The following is a 25,679-nucleotide window of genomic DNA, read 5'->3' on the forward strand; positions in this document are numbered from 1 at the left end:
TGTTAAATATAGTATTTGAAAACAGTCTAAGGGCCTGAAATATTAATTAATGTATTCGGGTGTGTTTGCTTGGAAACCTGGAATGAAGACTGTTTGAAAATATATTTATTTTTAGAATATAATCTGAAAAAGGCTTTAAAAATTCTGAGGCTCAGTAAAGTTTTAAAATAGTAATTATTCATATCTCAACATCCCAGATGCCAAGGCATTTTATGTAGTGGAAGTGGGGAAGGTGGTAGAATCACTACATTTTAAAAATATGCAGCTATGTCCTCATTTTAAGAAAGATTATACCTAAATACCATTTCTATTTTTATATCAGGATCACCTATGAACAGGATTAAGGAAATCCTCATTATCCTTCCAAAACTAAACAATTGATATAAAGTGTAACATTCGTTTCATTATTTTTCATTCTGAGTGATAAACCATAAAATGTGTCTTGGAAATATGTATGTACCATATGCTGAAAATGGGCACATTTCTGACAGGGAAATGAACCACCTGTACTCTCATTTAGCTCTTGAGCGAAGTGTAGATTCCACTCTTTAAATTCTTTAAAGTTATAAGTGCCTGACCAAGAGGCTATAGAGCGAAAAGATTTATAGCCAAAGAATTAGGAGCCACTGCTAATGAAAAAGCAAACCAATTTAAAAGACAACGTATCTGAGTATGTGTATATTACACTCTAAGTATGATATATATTTAGAAGTGTCTCTGATATTATAATGAGAATTAATAGGAAATTGTAGGTAGTGTCTTCTCCAGTTTGTTTTGTGTGTGTGTGTGTGTGTGTGTCTGTGTGTGTCTGTGATGAAGTTTTACTATGTTGCCCAGGCTTGCCTCAAACTCTGGGGATCAAGCAGTCCTCCCACCTTAGCCTCCCAAGTAGCTAGACTGTGTCACCAAGTCCAGCTATCCCAGTTTTTATGAAACACTTCTGTAAAGGAAAATACCCTTTCCTGTTAACTAATTCCTAAATTCATTCAAGAAGGAATTCAACTCAGTTTTCAATTGTTTTGTTCTGTTGTCTATGGAATGTTAGGTTTAGTGACTTAGATTAACGCGTTCTAAAACCAGATTACCTAGATTGTACGCAGGCCCCTCTGCTTACCACTCTGTAACCCCAGGCAGAATATTGACCTTCCTAAGCCTCCATTTCTTCAGTAAGAGTAGGCTGATAGTACCTGGAGCCCAGAGACATTTGGGCATTAAGTAATGTAATATGTATGACGTGCCTGGCACTTCTAAGTACACAGTAAACCTCAGCTCATGTTATGATAGTGGTGGGGTTTTCCTTTATACAGAAAGAGAACTTCATTTTACAGTAACAGTAATTAACTGTTAGTATTAAAACTGTCAATAAAATGGTAATGAACTGTTACTCTAAAACAAAACATTTATAAATATGGACCCCGTCAGAACTACAGTTTTAATGTTCAAAGCATCATCTACATTGAGAAACTGTTTTGAGGGGTAAATCATTGCTGTACATGTGGACCTAGCTCTGTGTCATGCAAAACTGTTACGGCTCAGACAACTAGGTCAGGGACTGGGCATGTGAAATGAGCAACGTGGTCTCTGCCCTTACAGAATTTACAGTGTGGGAGTGGAGATAGTTGAGAATATAAATAACCCAGGGGAGTGAAGGGGTGAACAGAGCAAGTAGGAAAGTGTTGATCTTGGACTGCTTAGGAAAATACTCAGCCACGGGCTTCCAAAATAGGACACTGCAGCTGTGGTCTGAGACCCCTTCAAATATTATCCAAACAGCATGCTCTTCCTGAGAGAGGGTGGGCTGTGTGGGGTAGCCTGACAGTCCTGATCTGGGAAGAGGCGGTGTCCAGGTAACTATTAACCGAAGATGTGATATTAAAATATACATTTATGGAGCACTGAAATCATTTTAAGTGAGCAAACGCTGCCTTTGGTAGTCCAGATAAAGCTCTGGTTTTTCACCTAAGACCTCACTTAGCACGTAGCTGTACTTTTTATCACAAACAGAAGAAACAGATATTTTGGGGAGAATAGGTCTCAACCTCACCTACATGTTGGAATCACTTGAGGACCTTCAAAACAAAACAAAACAAAACAAAACAAAAACCTCATGCCTGGGCCCCACCCCAGGGGTTCTGATTTAACTGCACCCAGGCATCAGTGTTTGTAAAACTCTCCAGGTGATTCCAATGTGCAGCCAAAGTTGAGAACCACTCTTCCTCCCTATCCTAGGTTTTATTTCCCCCCAGGTGTTCGCTAATAAATTTCAGGAGACTAGCTCAGCCAAATTCTGTCAACAGGTTTTGCAATCAGAAGTTATTAATTTAATACTAGTCCATATGTTTTCCCTTTGAAAACATGTGCACTTTCTGCGTTTCAGTAAGTAATGTTGGCTCCTGGAGAAATACTCATCTTAAGCTCCTAGTGGAGCAAAAGAACCTTTCTCATCCAGCACCCGGCCTCCAGACAGCAAGCTCACCATCGAAACATGATTCACTGTCCTATTTTTCACATCTCCTTGGCATGACCAACCCTCGGATTTCATCCTGCAACCATTTATTTGGTCATTTAACAATGGGTTGTTTCTTCCTAAATCTCTCATGCAGCAGTTTAAAGCCTGTAATGTGCAAAGTTGAAGCATTTTTGTATTTGGCACTGAAGTCTATCCATGGACGTCCAGGCTCTGGACTCCTCTGGTAGCCTTTTGTATTCCTTTGCTTGTCTCAATTTACGTAGTGTTTCTTTTTGTTTTGTTTTGTTTTCCAAGTTTCAGTTATTTACTAATCAGCATAATCGCCAATAGATTACATCAAAATGATTCCATGCATTTAGAGGAGAGAAGTATTTCCTGGTTAAGCGGAAAATTGTGTGGATGGCTTCTGGAAGACCTTGATGTGAAACATTTGTTAGAAATCTGGACCTTCTTTCTTCAGTTTGCTGTAATCCACATTCACTGAGTAGAACTTGTATTGATCATTGGGACCCGGTTTGTTCCGGGGCTCTGGGTTACTCTTTCTGTCCCAACTAACATCTGGATTGAACAATGCCAGACACGAGAGATACAGTGCTGCTCCAGTACCTCCAGCTCCAATAAATACAAAGAGGGGGATCAAGCTTAGATGCTTCTTGGATTGAGTGATGATCTGGCAGAGCATGTTTGCTGCAGAGGCCTCCGATTGGAAAGGAGAGAACCAGCTTAGCCACTAGGCTCTGGGCTAAGTAGTATCTCCATAGTGTTTCTTTATAGGTTCTGTTTCTACCACTTTACTCTTTTAATTAACAGATATCTACTGAATGATAAATATGGGCCAGATGCTCTTCTGGGCATTAGGGACAAAACATTTTCCAAATTGGGCAAAAATTTCTGCCCTCCTGGGACTTGCATTCAAGAGGGAGGAGAAAGAAAAGGAAATGCATAATTAGCTAAAATATATATGGTATATTCAAAGGTGTTAAGTGCTATGGAGAAAAATAAGGCAGGGCAGGAGGAAAGGGAGTGCTATGGCTGAGATACGGTGTGATATTAAATCGGCTTTGCAGTATTATTCAAATAAGAGGGTGAAGGCTTGGAACAGAGGAGTAGTGATGGAAATGGTGAAAAGTGTTTGAAATCTGGGCAAGTTTCGGCAAGGCCTAAAGAAGATGAAGGATTGAGCCCTGCAGATACCAGGAAGATGGAATTCCAGACAGAGGCATTGCAAATGCAAAAGCAGGAGTGAACCTGGGGTGCCAAGAAGCCACTATAACAAGGGTGTCCAATCTTTTGGCCTCCCTGGGACACATTGGAAGAAGAAGAATTGTCTTGGGCCACACATAAAATACACTAACGATAGCTGATGAGCTAAAAGAAAAAGAAATCACAAAATCGCATAATGTTTTAGGAAAGCCTACAAATTTCTGTTGGGTCGTATTTAAAGCCATCCTGGGCCACATGCGGTCTGCAGGCCACAGATTGGACAAGCTTGTGCTAGAAGGCCCAGTGTGGCTGGAGCAAAGCAGGTGTGCAGGAGAGAACTATGAGACTGGTGTGGGGTGGCAGTGAGATTGCAGAGGGCCTTTTAGGACTTTTGTAAAGATTTTGGCTTTTTCACTGAGTGAGATGGAGAATTATTAGAGGATTTTGAATGGAGAAGAAACCCAGGATCATTCTGGTTGCTCACTTGAGACGACTCTAGGGGTCGTTGGTAGAAGTGGAGAGACTAGTCAGGAAGATATTGCAATAATCTAATTGAGAGATGATGGTGGCTTGGATCAGGGTAGTAGTTAAGATGGGTCAGAAATTGTTGGAATCTGAATATATTTTTGTAGGTAAAATTTTTTGCCCTTAAATGTAATATGTAATATGTTTCCATATTCCTCGTAAAATAGAGCCCTAAACTCCAGTAAGAGACCTGAATAATGCTAGTTATGGAAAAAGGTTAACTGTCTGACTCTTGAACACCACAAATTTAGTATTGTGTTGTCTTCCCCACCATGTGGTAGATATTATTTCCCTATGTTTCTTTTTTCTTTTTAAATTATACTTTAAGTTCTGGGATACATGTGCAGAACCTGCAGGTTTGTTACATAGGTATACACGTGCCATGGTGGTTTGCTGTGCCCATCAACCCGTCATCTACATTAGGTATTTCTTCTAATGCTATCCCTCCCCCAGACCCCACCCACCAACAAGCCTCAGTGTATGATGTTCCCCTCCCTATGTCCGTGTGTTCTCATTGTTCAGCTCCCACTTATGAGTGAGAACATGTGGTGTTTGGTTTTCTGTTCTTGTGTTAGTTTGCTGAGAATTATGGTTTCCAGCTTCATCCATGTCCCTGCAAAGGACATGAACTCATCCTTTTTTTATGGCTGCATAGTATTCCACAGTGTATATGTGCCACATTTTCTTTATCCAGTCTATCATTGATGGGCATTTGGGTTGGTTCCAAGTCTTTGCTATTGTGAACAGTGCTGCAGTAAACCTACGTACACATGTGCCTTTATAGTAGAATGATTTATAATCCTTTGGGCATAGATCCAGTAATGGGATTGCTGGGTCAAATGGTATTTATGGTTCTAGATCCTTGAGGAATTGCCACACTGTCTTCCACAACGGTTGAACTAATTTCCACTCCCAACAGTGTAAAAGTGTTTGTTTCTCCAACTCCAATGACTTTTTTTTTTTTTTTTTTTTTTTTTTTGAGACTGAGTCTGGCTCTGTCGCCCAGGCTGGACTCCCCGAGTAGCTGGGACCACACAGTGCTAGTTTAAAAGAGTGGGGTTTCCCAGGATGGTTTCTCCACATCCTCTCGGCATCCCAAAGTGTGGGTTACCTGAGACCGCGCCCTTTTTAATGATCACCATTCTAACTGGTGTGAGATGGTATCTCATTGTGGTTTTGATTTGCATTTCTCTAATGACCAGTGATGATGAGCTTTTTTTCATGTTTGTTGGCTGCATAAATGTCTTCTTTTGAGAAGTGTCTGTTCATATCCTTCGCCCACTTTTTGATGGTGTTGATTTTTTTCTTGTAAACTTGTTTAAATTCTTTGTAGATTCTGGATATTAGCCCTTTGTCAGATGAATAGATTGCAAAAATTTTCTCCCATTCTGTAGGTTGCCTATTCACCCTGATGACAGTTTTTGTTTGCTTGTTTGTTTTTTCTGTGCAGAAGCTCTTTAGTTTAATTAGATCCCATTTGTCAATTTTGGCTTTTGTTGCCATTGCTTTTGGTGTTTTAGTCATGAAGTCTTTGCCCATGCTTATGTCCTGAATGGTATTGCGTAGATTTTCTTCTAGGGTTTTTATGGTTTTAGGTCTTACATTTAAGTCTTTAATCCATCTTGAGTTAATTTTTATATAAGCTGTAAGGAAGGGGTGCAGTTTCAGTTTTCTGCATATGGCTAGCCAGTTTTCCCAACACCATTTACTAAAGAGGGAACCCTTTCCCCATGGGTTGTTTTTGTCAGGTTTGTCAAAGATCAGATGGTTGTAGAGGTGTGGTGGTATTTCTGAGGCCTCTGTTCTGTTCCATTGGTCTATACATGTGTTTTGGTACCAGTACCATGCTGTTTTGATTACTGCAGCCTTGCAGTATAGTTTGAAGTCAGGTAGTATGATGCCTCCAGCTGTGTTCTTTTGGCCTAGGATTGTCTTGGCTATGTGAGCTCTTTTTTGGTTCCATATGAAATGTAAAGTAGTTTTTTTCTAATTATGTGAAGAAAGTCAGTGGTAGCTTGACGGTGATAGCATTGCATGCATCTATAAATTACTTTGGGTAGTGTGGCCATTTTCACGATATTGATTCTTTCTATCCATGTGCATGGAATGTTTTTACGTTTGTTTGTGTCCTCTCTTATTTCCTTCAGCAGTAGTTTGTAGTTCTTGAAGAGGTTCTTCACATCCCTTGTAAGTTGTGTTCCCAGGTATTTTATTCTCTTTGTAGTAATTGTGAATGGGAGTTCACTCATGATTTGACTGTTTGTCTATTATTGATGTATAGAAATGCTTGTGATTTTTACACATTGATTTTGTATCCTGAGACTTTGCTGAAGTTGCTTATCAGCTTAGGGAGATGACAGTGGGGTTTTCTAAATATACAATCATGTCATCTGCAAACAGAGACAGTTTGAGTTCCTCTCTTCCTATTTGAATATCCTTTATTTCTTTATCTTGCCTTATTGCCCTGGCCAGAACTTCCAATACTACGTTGAATAGGAGTGGTGAGAGAGGGCATCTTGTCTTGTGCCTGTTTTCAAAGGGCATGCTTTCAGCTTTTCCCATTAGTAATGATATTCGCTGTGGGTTTGTCATAAATAGCTCTTATTTTGAGATAATCCCATCAATACCTAGTTTATTGAGAGTTTTTAGCATGAAGGGGTGTTGAGTTTTGTTGAAGGCCTTTTCTGCCTCTATTGCGATAATCATGTGATTTTTGTCGTTGGTTCTGTTTATGTGATTTATTATGTGTTTTGATTTGCATATGTTTAGGCCTAGGTTAATATACATGTTGGTGTCTTCGTTTTTAGTTAAAAAGTTTAAAAAGCAAAATATAATAATTTAATAACAAAAAGCTTACTGAATAAGGAATAAAATATATTTTTGTTCAGTTATAAAATATGTTTGTGTTTTAAGCCAAATGTTATTATGAAAGTGACAGAAAGTTAAAAAGAATGTTTAAAGTTTAAAAAGTAAAAAAGTTGCAATAACCTACAGTTTATTATTGAAGAAAGAAAAATATTCTTTATAAATTTAGTGTAACCTAGGTGTACAGTGTTTATTATTATGAAGTCTGCGGCAGTGCAAAGTAACATCCTAGGCCCTCACATTCACTCACCACTCACTTGCTGACCCATCCAGAGCACCTTCCAGTCCTGCAAACTCCATTCGTGGCAAGTGCCCTATACAGGTGTACTATTTTTAATCTTTTATGCTTTTTTTATTGTACCTTTCCTATGTTGAGATACACAAATACTATTGTGTTGCAGTTACCTACAGGATTCAGTACAGGAAAATGCTGTACAGATTTATAGCCTAGGAGCAAGACGCCAAACCCTGTAGCCTAAGTGTATAGTAGGCTACACCGTCTCGGACTGTATAAGTACACTCTATGACGTCCACACGACAAAATTGCCTAATGATGCATTTCTCGGAACATATCCCCATTGTTACACAACATATGACTGCATTTTGACCGAAACGATCAATGATCGCTATTGCACTGCTGTTGCTTAATAAACATGTACATTCCCTTCTTACAGTCTTCGCCTTATTCCGTGGTAGGTCCCTGGAAGTTGACAGAGGCCGGCAATGTGAGTAGAGGAAAAAACATGATACTGTTAATAATATAAAGGAGCCCATGATTCAAAACAAATGAGGCCCAGGGCACCTCTTGTCCCACTCCTGTCCTTAATTCCTTCTCCCAACTCTAAATAAGATAGAATTGTCTTTTTCCAGCTCCATGCAGATCTCTCAGGTGGCCTCTTATGACTTCTTTGCTTCCTCTTTGCCCCTAAACAGAGTGCAAGTATCATGAGAAAATGCAGAGTGGTACAAAAGAAATCTGGTGTTCTCTTCCTCAAAACCAAGTGCACCTTACTCTAATTTCTGGTAGTCACATAAACATTTCTGTTATTCATTTTAATAACTGGGAGAATTTCAGATTAAGTAGATGCTCATTTCTCATTTCATTGGTTCAGCAATTACTTACTGAGTACTTTTTATGTGCCAGATACTGTTCTAGGCTCTGGGAGACATGAGTGAACAAAATAAAGTCCCCATTTCTTAGGAGCTTACCTTATGATGCAGCAGAGAGACAGAAGTACAACTAAATGAGTAATACCTGTATAGTATATCTGATAAAGATAATGCTATTGAGGAAAGCAACTTAGGGAATGAAAAAGGGAGTGCTGGGATGGCATGCTCTTGCTTTTGGTGAGTTGGTATTAATGTTTTCAATAGGGTAGCCAGAAAAGGTGTCTCCAATAATGATATATGTGTAGAGACCTGAGGGAAGTGAGAAAACAATATTCATGCCAATATCTGGTGGCAGAATGCTCCTTGCTACAGGAAGTCCTTAGATAGTTTTCCCCTCTCTATATGCTCCCTAGGTGGTTTCATCCTACCACTTTTTATAACCCTAATGACTCCCGAACTTCTATCTCTATCCCAGATCTTTCCTATCTTTAGTCCAGTATATCCAGCTGTTTGTGGAGCCCCTCCACTTGGAAGTCTAGTAGACATCTCAAATTTCAGATGTCTCTATCCAAACTCCTTATTCCCCACTCCCTAAACCTACTTTCTGCAGCTTCTCACTCTCTTTATAAAATGGCAACTCCATGATTTCAGCTTCTCAACTTAAAAATATTGGACTCATATTGATTCTTCTGTCTCAAACCTCACACCCAATCCATCAGCCAGAGCATGAGTTACTTATATTAGGAAAAACTAAAAAAGGAGTAAACCTGGGGCAGTGGGAGGAAGAAATTTAGGTAAAATACAAAGGAGAGCAGTAATAGAGCTACTTGCTGGGCAGTGTTTGATGGGATGAGGAAAATCTAAGCTGAGGGCATTTGAGCCTTGGAACTCAGGTTGCTGAGAAATCACATCCTAAGCCACATTCCCTTAAAAGAGCTAAAACTTTAAAGTGGTTTGCTATGTTTTGATATCTTTTAACATCAAGAGTGAGTTAGTTGGCAAAACTCAAGCTGTCAACCCATGGATTAGAAAGAGACTTTAGGGGCCGGGCGCGGTGGCTCAAGCCTGTAATCCCAGCACTTTGGGAGGCCGAGACGGGCGGATCATGAGGTCAGGAGATCGAGACCATCCTGGCTAACCCGGTGAAACTCCGTCTCTACTAAAAAATACAAAAAACTAGCCGGGCGAGGTGGCGGGCGCCTGTAGTCCCAGCTACTCGGGAGGCTGAGGCAGGAGAATGGCGTGAACCAGGGAGGCGGAGCTTGCAGTGAGCTGAGATCCGGCCACTGCACTCCAGCCTGGGCGACAGAGCGAGACTCCGTCTCAAAAAAAAAAAAAAAAAAAAAAAAAAAAAGAAAGAGACTTTAGGTACCCATGAGAATATTTTACATAAAGTTTACCTAAAGTATTTTCCATTTCCTGCTTCTGGAAATATTGTGGGCCCTGGATGGAGAAGACAGAAGTGCAAAGTCATAATAATAATTTTAACAAACAGCATTTGAACCAGTCATAGAAAAACGAATGTTCGTTGTTGGCGTATCTACAATAAAGCAAAACACTTAGCTGAAACATCAGGGAAGGGAAGATGCTGATAAATTTCATGGGGTAAAAGATGGTTAAATACTTAAGTATCTTGATTATATTAATTTGAACAAGGAAAAGGAAGGAAGTGGTCACTGTCCTTCTGTTTTCATTTGGTATATATTTCCCAGTATTCAAATTCTCAGTATAGAAGGTTCTCACTGTTTTGCTGCACCAAGTTCCTGGAAATCACATACAGATCCCCCTAAAGGAGATTGGAACAGTGCAATATCTGGGGACTGCATTCTCCACCCAAGGACTTAGCATCAAATGAAAAACAGGTATAACCAAGAGCATAACACAAAAGAGCTTCAGTGGCTCTGGTAAAATTTTATTTTTTTAGCTATTTATTATAGAAGGGTAAGTTTCACCCTAGTGACTTCTTCATGGACAGAAGCAGAATCCTTTATAACTTCTAAAAAGATCATTTCTCAGACTGGATTTCTCTCAGTGTCAGATTTTAGGCTACAGTGTTCAAGTCACAAATATGATTTCCCTGAATGCAATCCTGAAAGAGGTGAATTTCCAAATAGGTGCTTTTGCCAATGGATATCAAGTCTAAATTTCCCGTAAAGGAGATTGTTAGAAACTAAAATAATTTCCCTCTTTAAGTGAAATGAGCTTGGACATTGGAATCTGAAAGCCCTGAGTTGGAATTTTTGCTATGCCCTTCACAGGCTTTCCAATTTGGAGAAATTATTTAATCTCTCTTTGTATGTTTCCTCTTCTGTACAGCAAAGATAATACCTACTTCAAGGGTTTAATGTGGAGGTTCAACAGATAACATTTTTAATGCCTGGCAGTTAGTAAGCATGATAACATTATATGTCAATTATATACCTTTTCTTTCCTATTTAACCAACACAATTTTTAAAAGTTTATTTCTTCTGTTTTTAGAAAGAATTCTATTTTAGTATGGTACCTCAAGTTAGGACAGAAGTCTCCAAACACCGATAAATTCTTATTCTTAAGAGTAAACTTCATTATTCACAATAACCAAGATGTAAAAATAACCAAAATGTCCATTGACAGATGAATAGAAAAAGAAAATGTAGTATATACCCACGATGGAATACTACTCAGCCTTTAAAAAACAGGAAATTCTGCAATATGTGACAACATGGATGAATGAGGACATTCTGATAAGTGAAATAAGCCAGTCACAGAAAGATATATGATTCCATATATGAAGTATCTAAAATAGTCAAATTAATGAAATCAAAGAGAATACTGGTGGTTGCCAGGGGCTGGGGAGATGGGGAAATGGGGAGCTATTAATACTAATCAATGGGCATCAAGTTTGTTTGCAACATGAGTAAGCTTTAAAGATCTGCTGTACAACATTGTACCTGTAGTTACCCAAACTATATGGTATGCTTAAAATTTTAAGCAGGTAGATCTTACGTTATGCTCTTACCAAAATAAAATGTTTAAAAAATCATAAACTCTTTATAATTATCAAATATGATTGTCATCTCTATTGCTAATATTAGTAGCTGTCATCTATTGAGTGCTAATTCCTGCCTAGTACCACTGTTAGTGTTTGCCACTCTTACGTGCTTCCCCAGCAATCCTGTGAAGCAAGATACTATTCTTTTCCCCATTTTCAAGATGAGAAAACAGAAGGATTAAGTAAGTTGCTTGTGGTCACCCAGCTTACAAGTGACAGAGTCAGGATACAAACCCAGGCACCCTGACTTCAGTGCTATGCTCCCAACCACTATGATTCTAAAGTATCATTTTTATATTCTAGTACTATATTAATATGATTGTCTGCCCTTGAGAGGAGTCATTTATTGCCTTAATAACCAATGACAGATCTCCTCCAAAAAAGTAGAGATTGGACATGGAAAATGTAACCTAGGAGGATGTTTCTATTTCTTATGTTTGTTTCTTTTTTCTTTTGCCTTTTCCTGCAATAAAACCAGATCTTTAGAATGAGTGGAGATTCTATGTCATTTGCAGAAAAGTGAGTGGGTGGAAATAATCTATAATGTTTAACTTTTTTAATTATTTAAGATTATATATAACTGAAGGAAATCTCATTTGATCCCTGCAAACCCTTTCCCATTCGCCTTATTTAATTCTGTGAGTCGAAAAAAGGAAAGGTCCAGAATAGTTATTAGATCAGCTTAGTTCTTATTATTAATACCATGCTTTCACTCCTTTGGATATTTTCTGTATTTAATCCCTTTGCATGTTTTTTGCATGTTGCCATGGTAAAGCTCATTCCATGATGTGAGGGACCCTAGTGCTGAAGAAGGTTTTCTTAGTGTTAAACCTCGCATTTTCATTTCCGCATTTTATCTTGGTGTTACCAGGGCAACCCAAATCATTTCATTTTCTCTTTGAAGCTGATGCCCTTAGCCTGTTAAACCCTCATGCTGACTCATTCATGTTCTTGCCATTTTTTTTCTAGTTTAATTCTGGTAACTACTTTCTTTACAACATATGTTTTCTGCTTTTCTTTCTATAATCATAACAGCTAATGCATTGTTGGTGTAGTGGTTAAATATTTGTGGGGGGGGTTTACAAATCCCACTGAAGATTGGAAAAGAGCTGTGGACTTTCTCATCAGAAAAATGTCAGTTTAAAAAAGTACGGATGAAAATATTGAATATATAGAAGTTTATTCAAGTATCTCTTATACAAATCTATTTGGTTCTTAGCTTTTGAATAGCAAGTTGCAAGAATTGATATAGCAAGGAATTTATCAAAAAAATGTATCAGAATCTATTGCATCTTTAAATTTAGATTGTGAAAATGAAGGTACCTGGTTATTTCTGTTGTCATATCTTCATCCCAGGGCAGTCCCATGCTTGGTTTTATACCCCGTTTGTCTCTGGCATGTCTCTTGGCAAACCACCTGCAGGAGTTAAAAAGCTAGTTGGTGTGCATCTTTTCCAGTGCTGGCCTGGCTTATGCAAGCCCCTTGGGTTTGAATCAGTATAAAGAGCTGAGGAGCAAAGAAAGGGGATAATACATTTTTTGGTTCCCTGGTTGATAGATCTGTTACTCACATATGCTCTTTTTTTTCTTTCTTTGCATTTTTTAGAGATGAGGTCTGACTCTGTCACCCAGGCTGGAGTGCAGTGGCTATTCATGGGTACCATCATAGTTCACCGCATCCTTAAACACCTGGTCTCAAATGGTTCTCCTGCCTCAGTCACCCGAGTGGTCAAATATTCTACTACAGCTTTTTATTTATCTTCTATCCCCAGGGCTTGGCACTGAGTAGTTAGGTAAAATGTGTTGAAAAAGGTTAGGGAGGGAAGAAGGTTAGAGAGGAGGAAGGGAGAAAAGGAAAGAGGAAGGGCATACTCAAGGAAGGGAAGAAGAAAAAGAGAAAATTAAAAAACAGATCAAAGGAGACTATCCTCTGAGCAAAGACAATCGCTCTGTATAGCTCAAAAGTCAGTTCCTAAGGAAGAATTCTAGGTAGATTTTGAGTGAGGGGCCCTCATGGCAGGCTGGCACACATTTGGATAAATGCAGGGGAGTAAAGACATGGTTGACCCATATGTTGCTGTGTGTGTTCAGTCTCAGGAGATTGTTGAGCAGCCCATGACTGGTGATGACCGGCCCACTGAGATTCCAATCGCCTTCAGTGCCTGTCTTGAGAATTTTGTGAACTTGGTACAAACATGGGCTATTGAGCCAGATTTTAACATGGAATTTATGTTTACACTGAATTAATGTTGAGGCATTATGTGGAGGATGACCCAGTATAGGTCAGAGTCAGTTTGCATGTTCTGGAAGGCAGTTTTCCCCATTTAACAGCCAGATGCAAGGTGAAGCTGTGAAGCTTTACATGAGTCTACAGAAAGCATGGGTAGATTTTCACACATACCGTACAAAACAACTTTTGGTGAATGAGTCTTGTGACTCTTTGCCAGTTCCATCAAGAGCATGTCACGTGTTGCCCTCCTTGTCTCAAATCATCTGGACTGGCTCAGGCTACCCCATCCTTATGTCTCTACAGATAGAAAATGACAGTGTCCAACCTTATTCAAAATAAACAGAAACAAAACATTTATAAGTAATGGATAGCAAAATGAAACATTTTAAGAGGGGTAAAACAAAAAAAAAAGCCATTACATTGCAGACCCTTCACTCTGTCTGGAATGTTCTCCTGGCCCTGGCCTCCAATTTTACCTAGTTAACTATTACTACTTATACTATACTTCATAATTCCATGCAAGCATCACTTCCTAAACCCCCAGTAGCTGAGGTCCTAATGTATGCTATCAGAGTGTCCTAAACTTCTACTTCATCTTGCTTGTCACAATTGTGATTAAATGGTTGTGTGTCATTGTTTACTGTCTTTCCACCATAAGGCATGGTTCATGAAGAGAGGGATTATGTCTGTCTTACTCATCACTTTATTCACATTAATGAGCTCAACACCTTGCAGATAAAGCTATTCTATTACTTATAGAAAGAATGAATCAAGTTCCAGGCATTGTGGTAAGTGCTAGGAATATAAAGCTTTCGAAGACACTGCATCTGTCCTTTGGAAACTTTGTACTCCAGTAGCTATCTCCATTGATAATCTATTCAGCCTCTAGAAACAGAAAGACCAAGGATACATTAAGATCCTAGAACTTTCTCCACCCCCATTCCCCTACATCCCACGTCTTTCTCACAAGAATCCCAAGTCTGGCTGTGTTTGTATCCAAGGATATTGAATAGAAATGAACCAACTTATATTTCCACCAATTTCCATTTCTCTGTTGAGTGGATATTTATTTATTTATTTATTTATTTTTGTAGAAACTATTTTAATTTATGTCTGTGTTACCTAATGTTTTAGGTTCCTAAAACATTAGTCTGTGTTAAGTTTTTAAGATGGGTCATTGGAAAAGAAGATCAAACATTACAAGAGCAAGTAAAAACAAACATCCCCACAGTTGTTTCATAAACCCTGTCCTTTCCCTTGGCCCTAAGCCTGTTTTCCACTACCCAAAACATCATCCACTTCATTCCTAAGTCCTTCTTCAGAACTTCTAAAGATCTCTCTTCTTTGAAGTGTTGGACTTTTACAAGTAAGTTTTTTCTTCTTTCTTCCATACTTTTTTCTACTCGTCCTAAAGTTTTAATTGAATTCCTGTGACCTTTCTATGCTTTTTTTCAGCATTTGTGATTAATATATTTAAACCTCCCAATTTAACAACTTTTGAGCCAGTTTTGTTCTTTTCAAGCACCCGCAATGTGCCTTGTTAATCCTCCTGATGAATTTGCTGAGCAAAATCAGTTCTGAAATCAGCTTTAGATGTCACCATGCAAGTTGATACATTGCTAGACTTCCATATCTTGTCTTCTAGGTTTTAAACCGTTTTTAAAAATATATTTGGCAAGGCTCTGGATATCTTTGAGATGGTTTTCTCAGGAAGACCTCATCTGGCTCCAAGCCAGCTTTCTTACTAATAATATCAACTCCAAGCGATTTCAAAATACTGTACCGTTTGTCAATGAAGATGGCACTGCTTTTGATCTTGTTCCAAGTTAGCTGATGAGCTTTATATTCTTTCCTCTACTTTTTTTTCTGACGTAGGATGCAAATTAATAAATCCAAGATATTACACTTAGACCATTCTTGTAACTTTCTTTTTAATTACTCATCTATTTACCCAATAAATATATATTGAGCACCTACTATATGCCAAATACTGTGAAGTTTAGGGAAAACAGTGGTGGACAGAACAAATTATTTCTGCCTTCATGGAGCTTATAGCCTAGGGAAGACCAATGTAAATCCAAGAGCACAGATAAATGGAAAGTACTCTCTGACAGGGGTCATGAGCGGGTATCCACAATGAGAGCCTGAAACTCTGGATGTGATGGAGTCAGAGAGATTGGGGACAGCTTCCCTGAGCAAGTGGTGCTAGAACCTGGGTCTGCAGTATGCATGGGAGTTAACAAAGCAACTTGGGTGGGTATTGAAAGAACATTCCAGTTGTGGGATTAGTACCAAAAGGCCCCTGCCGCTATTATGTATGTTCTTTGTAATGACTTCTCAGGATCTACACAGACTGTTGGCCTTTGCTATCGTGTAATGCGTTACCTAGTTTCACTATTTCTTTTTGAGGGAGGATAGGTTTTTTTTCTGTTTTTAAATTAAAGAACATATCTATCTTCAGAAACAATGTATTTTAATTAAATGATTCATATTTTGTGAAAATATTTTTCATATAGATATTTGGCACAACGTAGATTTGAGAGACCAATAACATTTGGCTATATCCACCTAGAGCCTTCCTATAAAGAAACTTTCCATGCCCTTTCTCAGCTTCTAGAATGTGTGACTCTATGAGCATCAAATGTCTTTGCATTAGATATTTAGCTCTGCTGTGAGTAAAGAAGACTTAGAAGAGGGAACTCATAACATGTCTAACTTGGAAAAGATGGCCATTAAATCAATGTGTTGAATATAGAGCCAAACCCAACCATTATTTCTCCTTTAGATACAAAGCCTTGCATTATATATTCATTAGCTGGACAGACAAAACCTAACATTCTGATTTTTAGGTACATTCATATCAGTTGGTTGTTTGTTTTGTTGTGTTTTGTTTTGTTTTGTTTTAGATGGAGTCTGGCTCTGTCCCCCAGGCTGGAGTGCAGTGGCGCTATCTTGACTCACTGCAAGCTCCGCCTCCCAGATTCACGCCATTCTCCTGCCTCAGCCTCCCGAGTAGCTGGAAACTACAGGCACCCGCCACCACGCCCGGCTAAGTTTTTGTATTTTTAGTAGAGACGGGGTTTCACCATGGTCTCAATCTCCTGACCTCGTGATCCACCTGCCTCGGCCTCCCAAAGTGCTGGGATTACAGGTGTGAGCCACCGCGCCCGGGCCCTCATATCAGTTTTAATGCTCCTGAAGAGCCATTTTTCCTGGAGGCTGGAGGACCTGAAATTTTTCCTTCCATCACGAACTTTACTGAGCTCATCCAACAGGAAAGACCAGTCAACAGCTGGCATGAGATGGAAGGCAGCCTTCTTGAAAAGCTCCAAAGATAATTAGTCAACAGTTAGTGTTTTTCTGCAACTATCAAATCTTCCATGGTCCCTGATACTAGACGGTACATTTTAAATGGTAGATTCCTGTAAAGATTAGCTTAATTGAAAAGGAAGATAAAAATGATCATACTCTAAACCCGTTAGTCTTTCAGTCTGTCACTTTAAACATCAGTCTCTTGGTTTCTGAGCAGTGTTACTTTGTTTCCTAGTTTTTTATATTTAACATAGCTGGAAATTTTAAATGTTACCCCTATTTAACAAAACAAAAAGCAAGTGGAAAAGTGTTTGACAAAAAGTTGCTTTAGCTTCCCTATCACACTTTTTGGTTGACAGTTAGTGCAGGTACCAGTCTACCAACTATTTTTATGGAAAGGTATTTGAAAAACCAGCTACATTTCTTGTCAGAACAGAAAAGACAACTTTCTCCCTATGAAATCATTAAGAGTTCAACTCAGAAAACAAACAGACAAACAAAAAACCTTTTTTTTTTAGTATTCTAGGCCCCAGAGCAAGGAATATAAAATGAAAGGTGATCCCTTGCCTTTTCAGAAAACTGTAAATTCCAGAAGTTACAAAATAAACAAGAAACGTTAGTTTTAATGCTCTTGAGGGCAGGAGTCTTCTTGCCTTCTGTACCCTCCTCTCCTTGCTGCCCTTCATCAGAAAGCAAGCAGCATTCCCCGCAGATGGCTTTGCCAGTACCTGCCGTGCCTGGGTTTTCTGGGCTGCGCTGTATGTTCGTGGTGTTAGAACCTTGTTAGAACCTGTTGCTTAGAACCCTGTGTCCTCTTTGTTCAAGGGGTAAAACTGGATTGGAGATAAACCTCAGTCTCTTTCTGTACATTGAAGGAAGAGATCAGTGATCCTCAAACTAGTCATTACAGATTTCCCCAGTTGAATTCGACTTAGCTTTTGGATGTTGAGACTGATAAGGTGATTGAAAACCTGGCCTTAACCACAGCCAATGATATTGAGAGTTCAAGGAGAAACACACAGCCTTTTCAAGGGTTTAGAATCTGATTGGGATTGGGAAGGGGTGTGTATCCATGCTACCTCATGGAAGAGTGGATAAAGGAGACAGAAAAAAAAATTAGAATGAAGAGGTGACTAAGAAGGCCAGTAAGATGCAGAGAGCTGAGCCATTTCTGAGAGAGACTATAGGTATACTCAGAATAACAGAGATATGGAAAGAAATGACTGACATTTGGTGATAATCTTCTATGAACAGTTTTTAAAGGACTATTAGATCTCAGCTTAGCTTCACTTCAGAAAGGATTTCTGAATTTAAATGCACTTGAATTGTGCAGAATAGGCATTAAATAATTATTAGTATCATATACATATAGCTGAAGCTATTTGACAATAATCCCAAAGAAATTAAAGCTTTAAGATCTCAGTGAGATTTAGAAATGCAATATTCCAGATCATTATTTTGTTAATAATACTTTAATGTTTAGATTTGTTTTCTATCACCTGTTTCTTAATAGGTTCGTGTTCTGACAAGGGAGTCACATTTGGCCATTTTCTTGGGTACGAGCTAAGACCTCAGAAGACATTATTGATCAACACATCCTCTTTAGCACTAGTGACAGAACATTGTACATTAAAAATTCAATGATATTTAACTTTGAAATTATAAATTATTCCTGATTTCTTTCCTCATTTCAGACATTCTCTTCGGTAGTGGATGTTCTTTGAATAATCATTATTTACAACATGGAGCTATTCGGTAATAGTCTCTCTCTCTCTCATTTATTGCAATGTCAGGGCCGATCTATGGGGATAATAACATAATGAAAGAGTTGGTCCTTACTACAAAATGCTCGATTGAGTGTGTCTTTATCTGTGTGAGTGATAAGCCTGGATAAGTCTATTTCAGTATAACAAATTTGTATCGAGGGCTGCTTCTAAGACACTGTGCTGCTTTCTTGAAGATACAGAGATGAGATATAAATTCTATCCTTGGTGAAATAAAAATACTGTAACAACCTCTTTAAATGCACTATTGGTACAGGAAACAATAATCAACCCCATTTACAAAGGAGTTTCAATTCATGTTTTTTTAGGAATTTCTTCAATGAATATTCTCCCATGAGTGTACATGTGGGTGAGGGGTTCTCTCAGCACTTAGCACAGTGCCTGACATATAATTCCCTCTCATAATTTATAGCAAGCACATGAGTGAATGAAAGTGAGTTATGCTTGTGAGAGGAAAAAAGCAGGTACTGATCATAGATTTTTAGTGGATTCAAAGACCTATGACTACAATAATATAGGTAACTGTGGAAACTATCATGTAAAGCAAAGGCCTTGAGATGTACAGCCTGAAGTACACACAATTAAAAGGATTTTTCTTTAAATATGTGAAGAGCATAATCAGAAAGGAATAATATCTTCATTGTTTAAAAGAGAACTAAAATTGCTAGGTAGAAGTACTTTTGCCACCCCCACCAACACTCTTAGAAAAATAGGTTAAGCGCAACTTGAAGACTTTCCAAATAATGTAATTGGTCCATTAATTGAACATACAATATCATGGAGCTATCCAAGGAAAAGATAAGATAGAAGTATTCCAAGGAAAAGATAAGATAGAAGTATTAATTGGGTTGCAAGTTCTGCTTACCTCTTAAGATTCGAGTCAAGAGTTCTATCATTTTATGATGCTATGAGGGCAGTACAGCTTAAGAATCATTTAAATGTGTTAATGTACGTTTATTTTTTCTTTTGTATTGTCAAATAAGAAACATGAAAAGAGAAATTTGAGTACAGGAAGAATTCTATTTAAACTATGTGTTTCTTAATACAGTTTAACTTCTTTCAGTTCCAGTCAGCATCATGTGGTATTAACAAAGAGCTCTAGATGGAAAGAAGAAAGATTTGGTTATAAGTTATAGTTCACCATTAGCTGTGTTCCTCGGACAAGTCACCTAATCTCTCTTGGCTCAGGATTTTCAGCCATAAAGTAAGGGGTCTGGACTGGATGATCTCTTTGACCTTTTTCAGGTTATAAAATTTTATTTTATTTTATTTTATTTATTTTTATTTTTATTTTATTTATTTATTTTTTTTTTGAGACGGAGTCTCGCTCTGTCGCCGGGGCTGGAGCGCAGTGGCCGGATCTCAGCTCACTGCAAGCTCCGCCTCCCGGGTTTACGCCATTCTCCTGCCTCAGCCTCCTGTGTAGCTGGGACTACAGGCGCCCGCCACCTCGCCCGGCTAGTTTTTTTGTATTTTTTTTTTTTTAGTAGAGATGGGGTTTCACCGTGTTCGCCAGGATGGTCTCGATCTCCTGACCTCGTGATCCGCCCGTCTCGGCCTCCCAAAGTGCTGGGATTACAGGCTTGAGCCACCGCGCCAGGCCTGGGTTATAAAATTTTATAACCCATTTATGATTTTCTCATTTAATTAAATACATTTCTACAGAACCATATAATTATGTTCTGCTTCAGTGGATTTTCCTAGAAATATTTTGTCATGAATGCCACAACTGTACAATAAAACACAATCTACAGTCATGCTCTCCCAAGAGAGAAAGGTATAATTTTTATGTAATTGAGAATTTTGCCTTTTTTCTCCTGCTTTTTATTTCCATCCTTGCACTGCCAAAAGAAAAGCAACTTGTTTTACAACTGATGTTTTCAGCATATTCTGATGACTTTGTTTTGATTTGTGGAACCTTTGAGTACAACTGAAAAGAACCCATAAATTTAAAATCATGGCATTTCTGTTCCTTACCTCTTTTGCCCTTGTTCACACTGGCTTTAGCTATGCTAATGTCCTGGCCCTGTGTGTGGGATCTTCCTACCGTGGCAGGGTCAGACATATACTTTGCTTTTAGCTTCAGTAATAAAAATTGCAAAAGCAATTATATCCCACTTTCTTAACTCAAATTACTATGTATTCACCCATTTATTCATCAAACATTAGTTGAGTATCTAATACATGCCAAGCATTATTTTCTAGGTACTTGTAACACATTGATGAACACAATAGAACTGATAAGTGAAGTTCTGTCATCATGAAACTTGCATTCTTGTGGAAGTAGAGATGCAATACATCAAGAAATACAAGGCTGGGTGTGGTGGCTCACACCTCTAATCCCAGCACTCTGGGAGACTGAGGCAGGTGGATCACCTGAAGTCAGGAGTTCAAGACCAGCCTGACCATCATGGAGAAACCCCATCTCTACTGAAAATACAAAATTAACCAGGCATGGTGGCACATGCCTGTAATCCCAGCTACTCCGGAGGCTGAGGCAGGAGAATCGCGTGAACCTGGGAGGCAGATGTTGCAGTAAGCCAAGATCGCGCCATTGCACTCCAGCCTGGGCAACAAGGGAGAAACTCCGTCTAAAAAAAAAAGAAAGAAAGAAAGAAAAAACACAATAAATGAGGGTTTTTTGACAGACCGCATGTGATTTTATGAGACAGAGAGGAGTCAAGGATGACTCCAAGATTTGTGGCCTAAGCAGCTGGAAAGACAGAGTTGCTATTTACTGAATAGGAAAGCCATAAGTGGAGAAGGGTTTGCTATGGGGATGGGGAATAGGGGACTGGGACAGGAGTAGGTTTTGGACAGGCTGAGTTTGATGTGTCTAGTGGATATCCGAGAGGAGATGTCGAGTAGGTAGTGGGATCTGTGAGTCTGGATGGAGATATGAATGTGTGAAATGTTAAGTATAGATGATATTGAAACATTGAGGCCAGATGCAATCACAAGGGGACTGAATGCATTAGGGAAGACAAGAGGAACTAAGAGTAAGCATTGGGATGCTCCAAAAAAGGAGGTCAGAAAGAAGAGGAGGAAACAATGAAGGAATAGCCAGGGAAGTAGAAGGAAAACAAGAAGGCTATGGTGTCCTTTAAAAGCCAAGGGAGGAATGGTCAAATTACATGAAATGCTGCTCATAAATAAGATGAGGAATGAAAGGCCAGGCACAGTGGCTCATGCCCATAATCCCAGCAGTTTGGGAGGCCTAGGTGGGTGGATCACTTGAGACTAGGAGTTTGAGACCATCCTGGCCAACATGGTGAAATCTTGTCTCTACTTAAAATACAAAAATTAGCTGGGTGTGGTGGTGCATACCTGTAGTCCCAGCTACCCAGGAGGCTGAGACAGAATCACTTGAACTCAGGAGGTGGAGGTTACAGTGAGCCAAGATCACACCACTGCACTCCAGTCTGGGTGACAGAGCCAGACCCTGTCTCCAAAAAAACAACAAAAGAAGGAATGAGAACTGACCATTGGATTCAACAACATAGATGAGTAATACACATGGGGTTCTTTTCTGTTGAATTCTTATTTCATGTACTCAGCAACTATTAAAAGACATTACTGATAAGATAAATTAAAATCCTTTGTAGTAAGTTGAAAATCAAGGTTGGAGGAAATATATTTATATTTCTAAAATAGAAAAATGTTTAGCTAGAAATAAAATTATGCTGATCGATCTTTAGCTCCCTATTTAAGACTTAGACAAAGGAACAGTGACCCTCTGCCTCAGTGGTTCTCAAAGTGTGGCCCATGGAAGCCTGGCAACTTAGACCTTTTTAAGGGACCCCGTGAAGTCAAAACTGTTTTGTAATGCTAAGGTGTTTTTTGCCTATTTCACTGATGGTACAAAAGCCATGGTTAGTAAGGCACCTTCACATTATTTAAGATAGAGGCACCCGACTGTGCTGAAGGGATTATGTTTTTTTATTTATTTATTTATTTATTTATTATTATTATACTTTAAGTTGTAGGGTACATGTGCATAACGTGCAGGTTTGTTACATATGTATACTTGTGCCATGCTGGTGTGCTGCACCCATCAACTCGTCATTTACATCAGGTATAACTCCCAATGCAATCCCTCCCCCCTCCCCCCTCCCCATGATAGGCCCCTGTGTGTGATGTTCCCCTTCCTGAGTCCAAGTGATCTCATTGTTCAGTTCCCACCTATGAGTGAGAACATGCGGTGTTTGGTTTTCTGTTCTTGTGATAGTTTGCTAAGAATGATGGTTTCCAGCTGCATCCATGTCCCTACAAAGGACACAAACTCATCCTTTTTGATGGCTGCATAGTATTCCATGGTGTATATGTGCCACATTTTCTTAATCCAATCTGTCACTGATGGACATTTGGGTTGATTCCAAGTCTTTGCTATTGTGAATAGTGCTGCAATAAACATACGTGTGCATGTGTCTTTATAGCAGCATAATTTATAATCCTTTGGGTATATACCCAGTAATGGGATGGCTGGGTCATATGGTACATCTAGTTCTAGATCCTTGAGGAATCGCCATACTGTTTTCCATAATGGTTGAACTAGTTTACAATCCCACCAACAGTGTAAAAGTGTTCCTATTTCTCCACATCCTCTCCAGCACCTGTTGTTTCCTGACTTTTTAATGATCGCCATTCTAACTGGTGTGAGATGGTATCTCATTGTGGTTTTGATTTGCATTTCTCTGATGGCCAGTGATGATGAGCATTTTTTCATGTGTCTTTTGGCTGTATGAGTGTCTTCTTTTGAGAAATGTCTGTTCATATCCTTTGCCCACTTTTTGATGGGGTTGTTTGTTTTTTTCTTGTAAATTTGTTTGAGTTCTTTGTAGGTTCTGGATATTAGCCCTTTGTCAGATGAGTAGATTGCAAAAATTTTCTCCCATTCTGTAGGTTGCCTGTTCACTCTCTGATGGTAGTTTCTTTTGCTGTGCAGAAGCTCTTTAGTTTAATTAGATCCCATTTGTCAATTTTGGCTTTTGCTGCCGTTGCTTTTGGTGTTTTAGACATGAAGTCTTTGCCCATGCCTATGTCCTGAATGGTACTACCTAGGTTTTCCTCTAGGATTTTTATGGTATTAGGTCTAACATTTAAGTCTCTAATCCATCTTGAATTAATTTTCGTATAAGGAGTAAGGAAAGGATCCAGTTTCAGCTTTCTACTTATGGCTAGCCAATTTTCCCAGCACCATTTATTAAATAGGGAATCCTTTCCCCATTTCTTGTTTCTCTCAGGTTTGTCAAAGATCAGATGGCTGTAGATGTGTGGTATTATTTCTGAGGACTCTGTTCTGTTCCATTGGTCTATATCTCTGTTTTGGTACCAGTACCATGTTGTTTTGGTTACTGTAGCCTTGTAGTATAGTTTGAAGTCAGGTAGCGTGATGCCTCCAGCTTTGTTCTTTTGACTTAGGATTGTCTTGGAGATGTGGGCTCTTTTTTGGTTCCATATGAACTTTAAAGCAGTTTTTTCCAATTCTGTGAAGAAACTCATTGGTAGCTTGATGGGGATGGCATTGAATCTATAAATTACCTTGGGCAGTATGGCCATTTTCACGATATTGATTCTTCCTATCCATGAGCATGGTATGTTCTTCCATTTGTTTGTGTCCTCTTTTATTTCACTGAGCAGTGGTTTGTAGTTCTCCTTGAAGAGGTCCTTTACATCCCTTGTAAGTTGGATTCCTAGGTATTTGATTCTCTTTGAAGCAATTGTGAATGGAAGTTCATTCCTGATTTGGCTCTCTATTTGTCTGTTACTGGTGTATAAGAATGCTTGTGATTTTTGCACATTAATTTTGTATCCTGAGACTTTGCTGAAGTTGCTTATCAGCTTAAGGAGATTTTGGGCTGAGACAATGGGGTTTTCTAAATATACAATCATGTCATCTGCAAACAGGGACAGTTTGACTTCTTCTTTTCCTAACTGAATACCCTTGATTTCTTTCTCTTGCCTAATTGCCCTAGCCAGAACTTCCAACACTATGTTGAATAGGAGTGGTGAGAGAGGGCATCCCTGTCTTGTGCCAGTTTTCAAAGGGAATTTTTCCAGTTTTTGCCCATTCAGTATGATATTGGCTGTGGGTTTGTCATAGATAGCTCTTATTATTTTGAGGTACGTTCCATCAATACCGAATTTATTGAGCGTTTTTTAGCATGAAGGGCTGTTGAATTTTGTCAAAAGCCTTTTCTGCATCTATTGAGATAATCATGTGGTTCTTGTCTTTGGTTCTCTTTATATGCTGGATTATGTTTATTGATTTGCGAATGTTGAACCAGCCTTGCATCCCAGGGATGAAGCCCACTTGATCATGGTGGATAAGCTTTTTGATGTGTTGCTGAATCCGGTTTGCCAGTATTTTATTGAGGATTTTTGCATCGATGTTCATCGGGGATATTGGTCTAAAATTCTCTTTTTTTGTTGTGTCTCTGCCAGGCTTTGGTATCAGGATGATGTTGGCCTCATAAAATGAGTTAGGGAGGATTCCCTCTTTTTCTATTGATTGGAATAGTTTCAGAAGGAATGGTACCAGCTCCTCCTTGTACCTCTGGTAGAATTCAGCTGTGAATCCGTCTGGTCCTGGACTTTTTTTGGTTGGTAGGCTATTAATTGTTGCCTCAATTTCAGAGCCTGCTATTGGTCTATTCAGGGATTCAACTTCTTCCTGGTTTAGTCTTGGAAGAGTGTAAGTGTCCAGGAAATTATCCATTTCTTCTAGATTTTCCAGTTTATTTGCATAGAGGTGTTTATAGTATTCTCTGATGGTAGTTTGTATTTCTGTGGGGTCGATGGTGATATCCCCTTTATCATTTTTAATTGCGTCGATTTGATTCTTCCCTCTTTTCTTCTTTATTAGTCTTGCTAGTGGTCTGTCAATTTTGTTGATCTTTTCAAAAAACCAACTCCTGGATTCATTGATTTTTTGGAGAGTTTTTTGTGTCTCTATCTCCTTCAGTTCTGCTCTGATCTTAGTTATTTCTAGCCTTCTGCTAGCTTTCGAATGTGTTTGCTCTTGCTTCTCTAGTTCTTTTAATTGCGATGTTAGAGTGTCAATTTTAGATCTTTCCTGCTTTCTCTTGTGGGCATTTAGTGCTATAAATTTCCTTCTACACACTGCTTTAAATGTGTCCCAGAGATTCTG

At 38.8% G+C, this 25,679-nt stretch overlaps 2 protein-coding genes across 2 annotated transcripts in view; one reads left to right on the forward strand and one right to left on the reverse strand.

Moving 5' to 3' along the window:
• Positions 1–25,679, forward strand: part of LRRC8C (leucine rich repeat containing 8 VRAC subunit C) — a 96,668-nt gene that overhangs the window by 24,793 nt on the left and 46,196 nt on the right. The window lies entirely within an intron of this gene.
• LOC126963966 (cytochrome c oxidase subunit NDUFA4-like) lies at positions 2,875–3,206 on the reverse strand. Its single transcript, XM_050806813.1, has one exon. The coding sequence runs from the start codon at positions 3,150–3,152 to the stop codon at positions 2,904–2,906; it is 249 nt and encodes an 82-aa protein (XP_050662770.1). The 5' UTR covers positions 3,153–3,206; the 3' UTR covers positions 2,875–2,903.

The sequence above is a fragment of the Macaca thibetana genome, chromosome 1 (genome assembly GCF_024542745.1).
Source record: "Macaca thibetana thibetana isolate TM-01 chromosome 1, ASM2454274v1, whole genome shotgun sequence".
In the NCBI taxonomy this organism is placed as follows: domain Eukaryota; kingdom Metazoa; phylum Chordata; class Mammalia; order Primates; family Cercopithecidae; genus Macaca; species Macaca thibetana.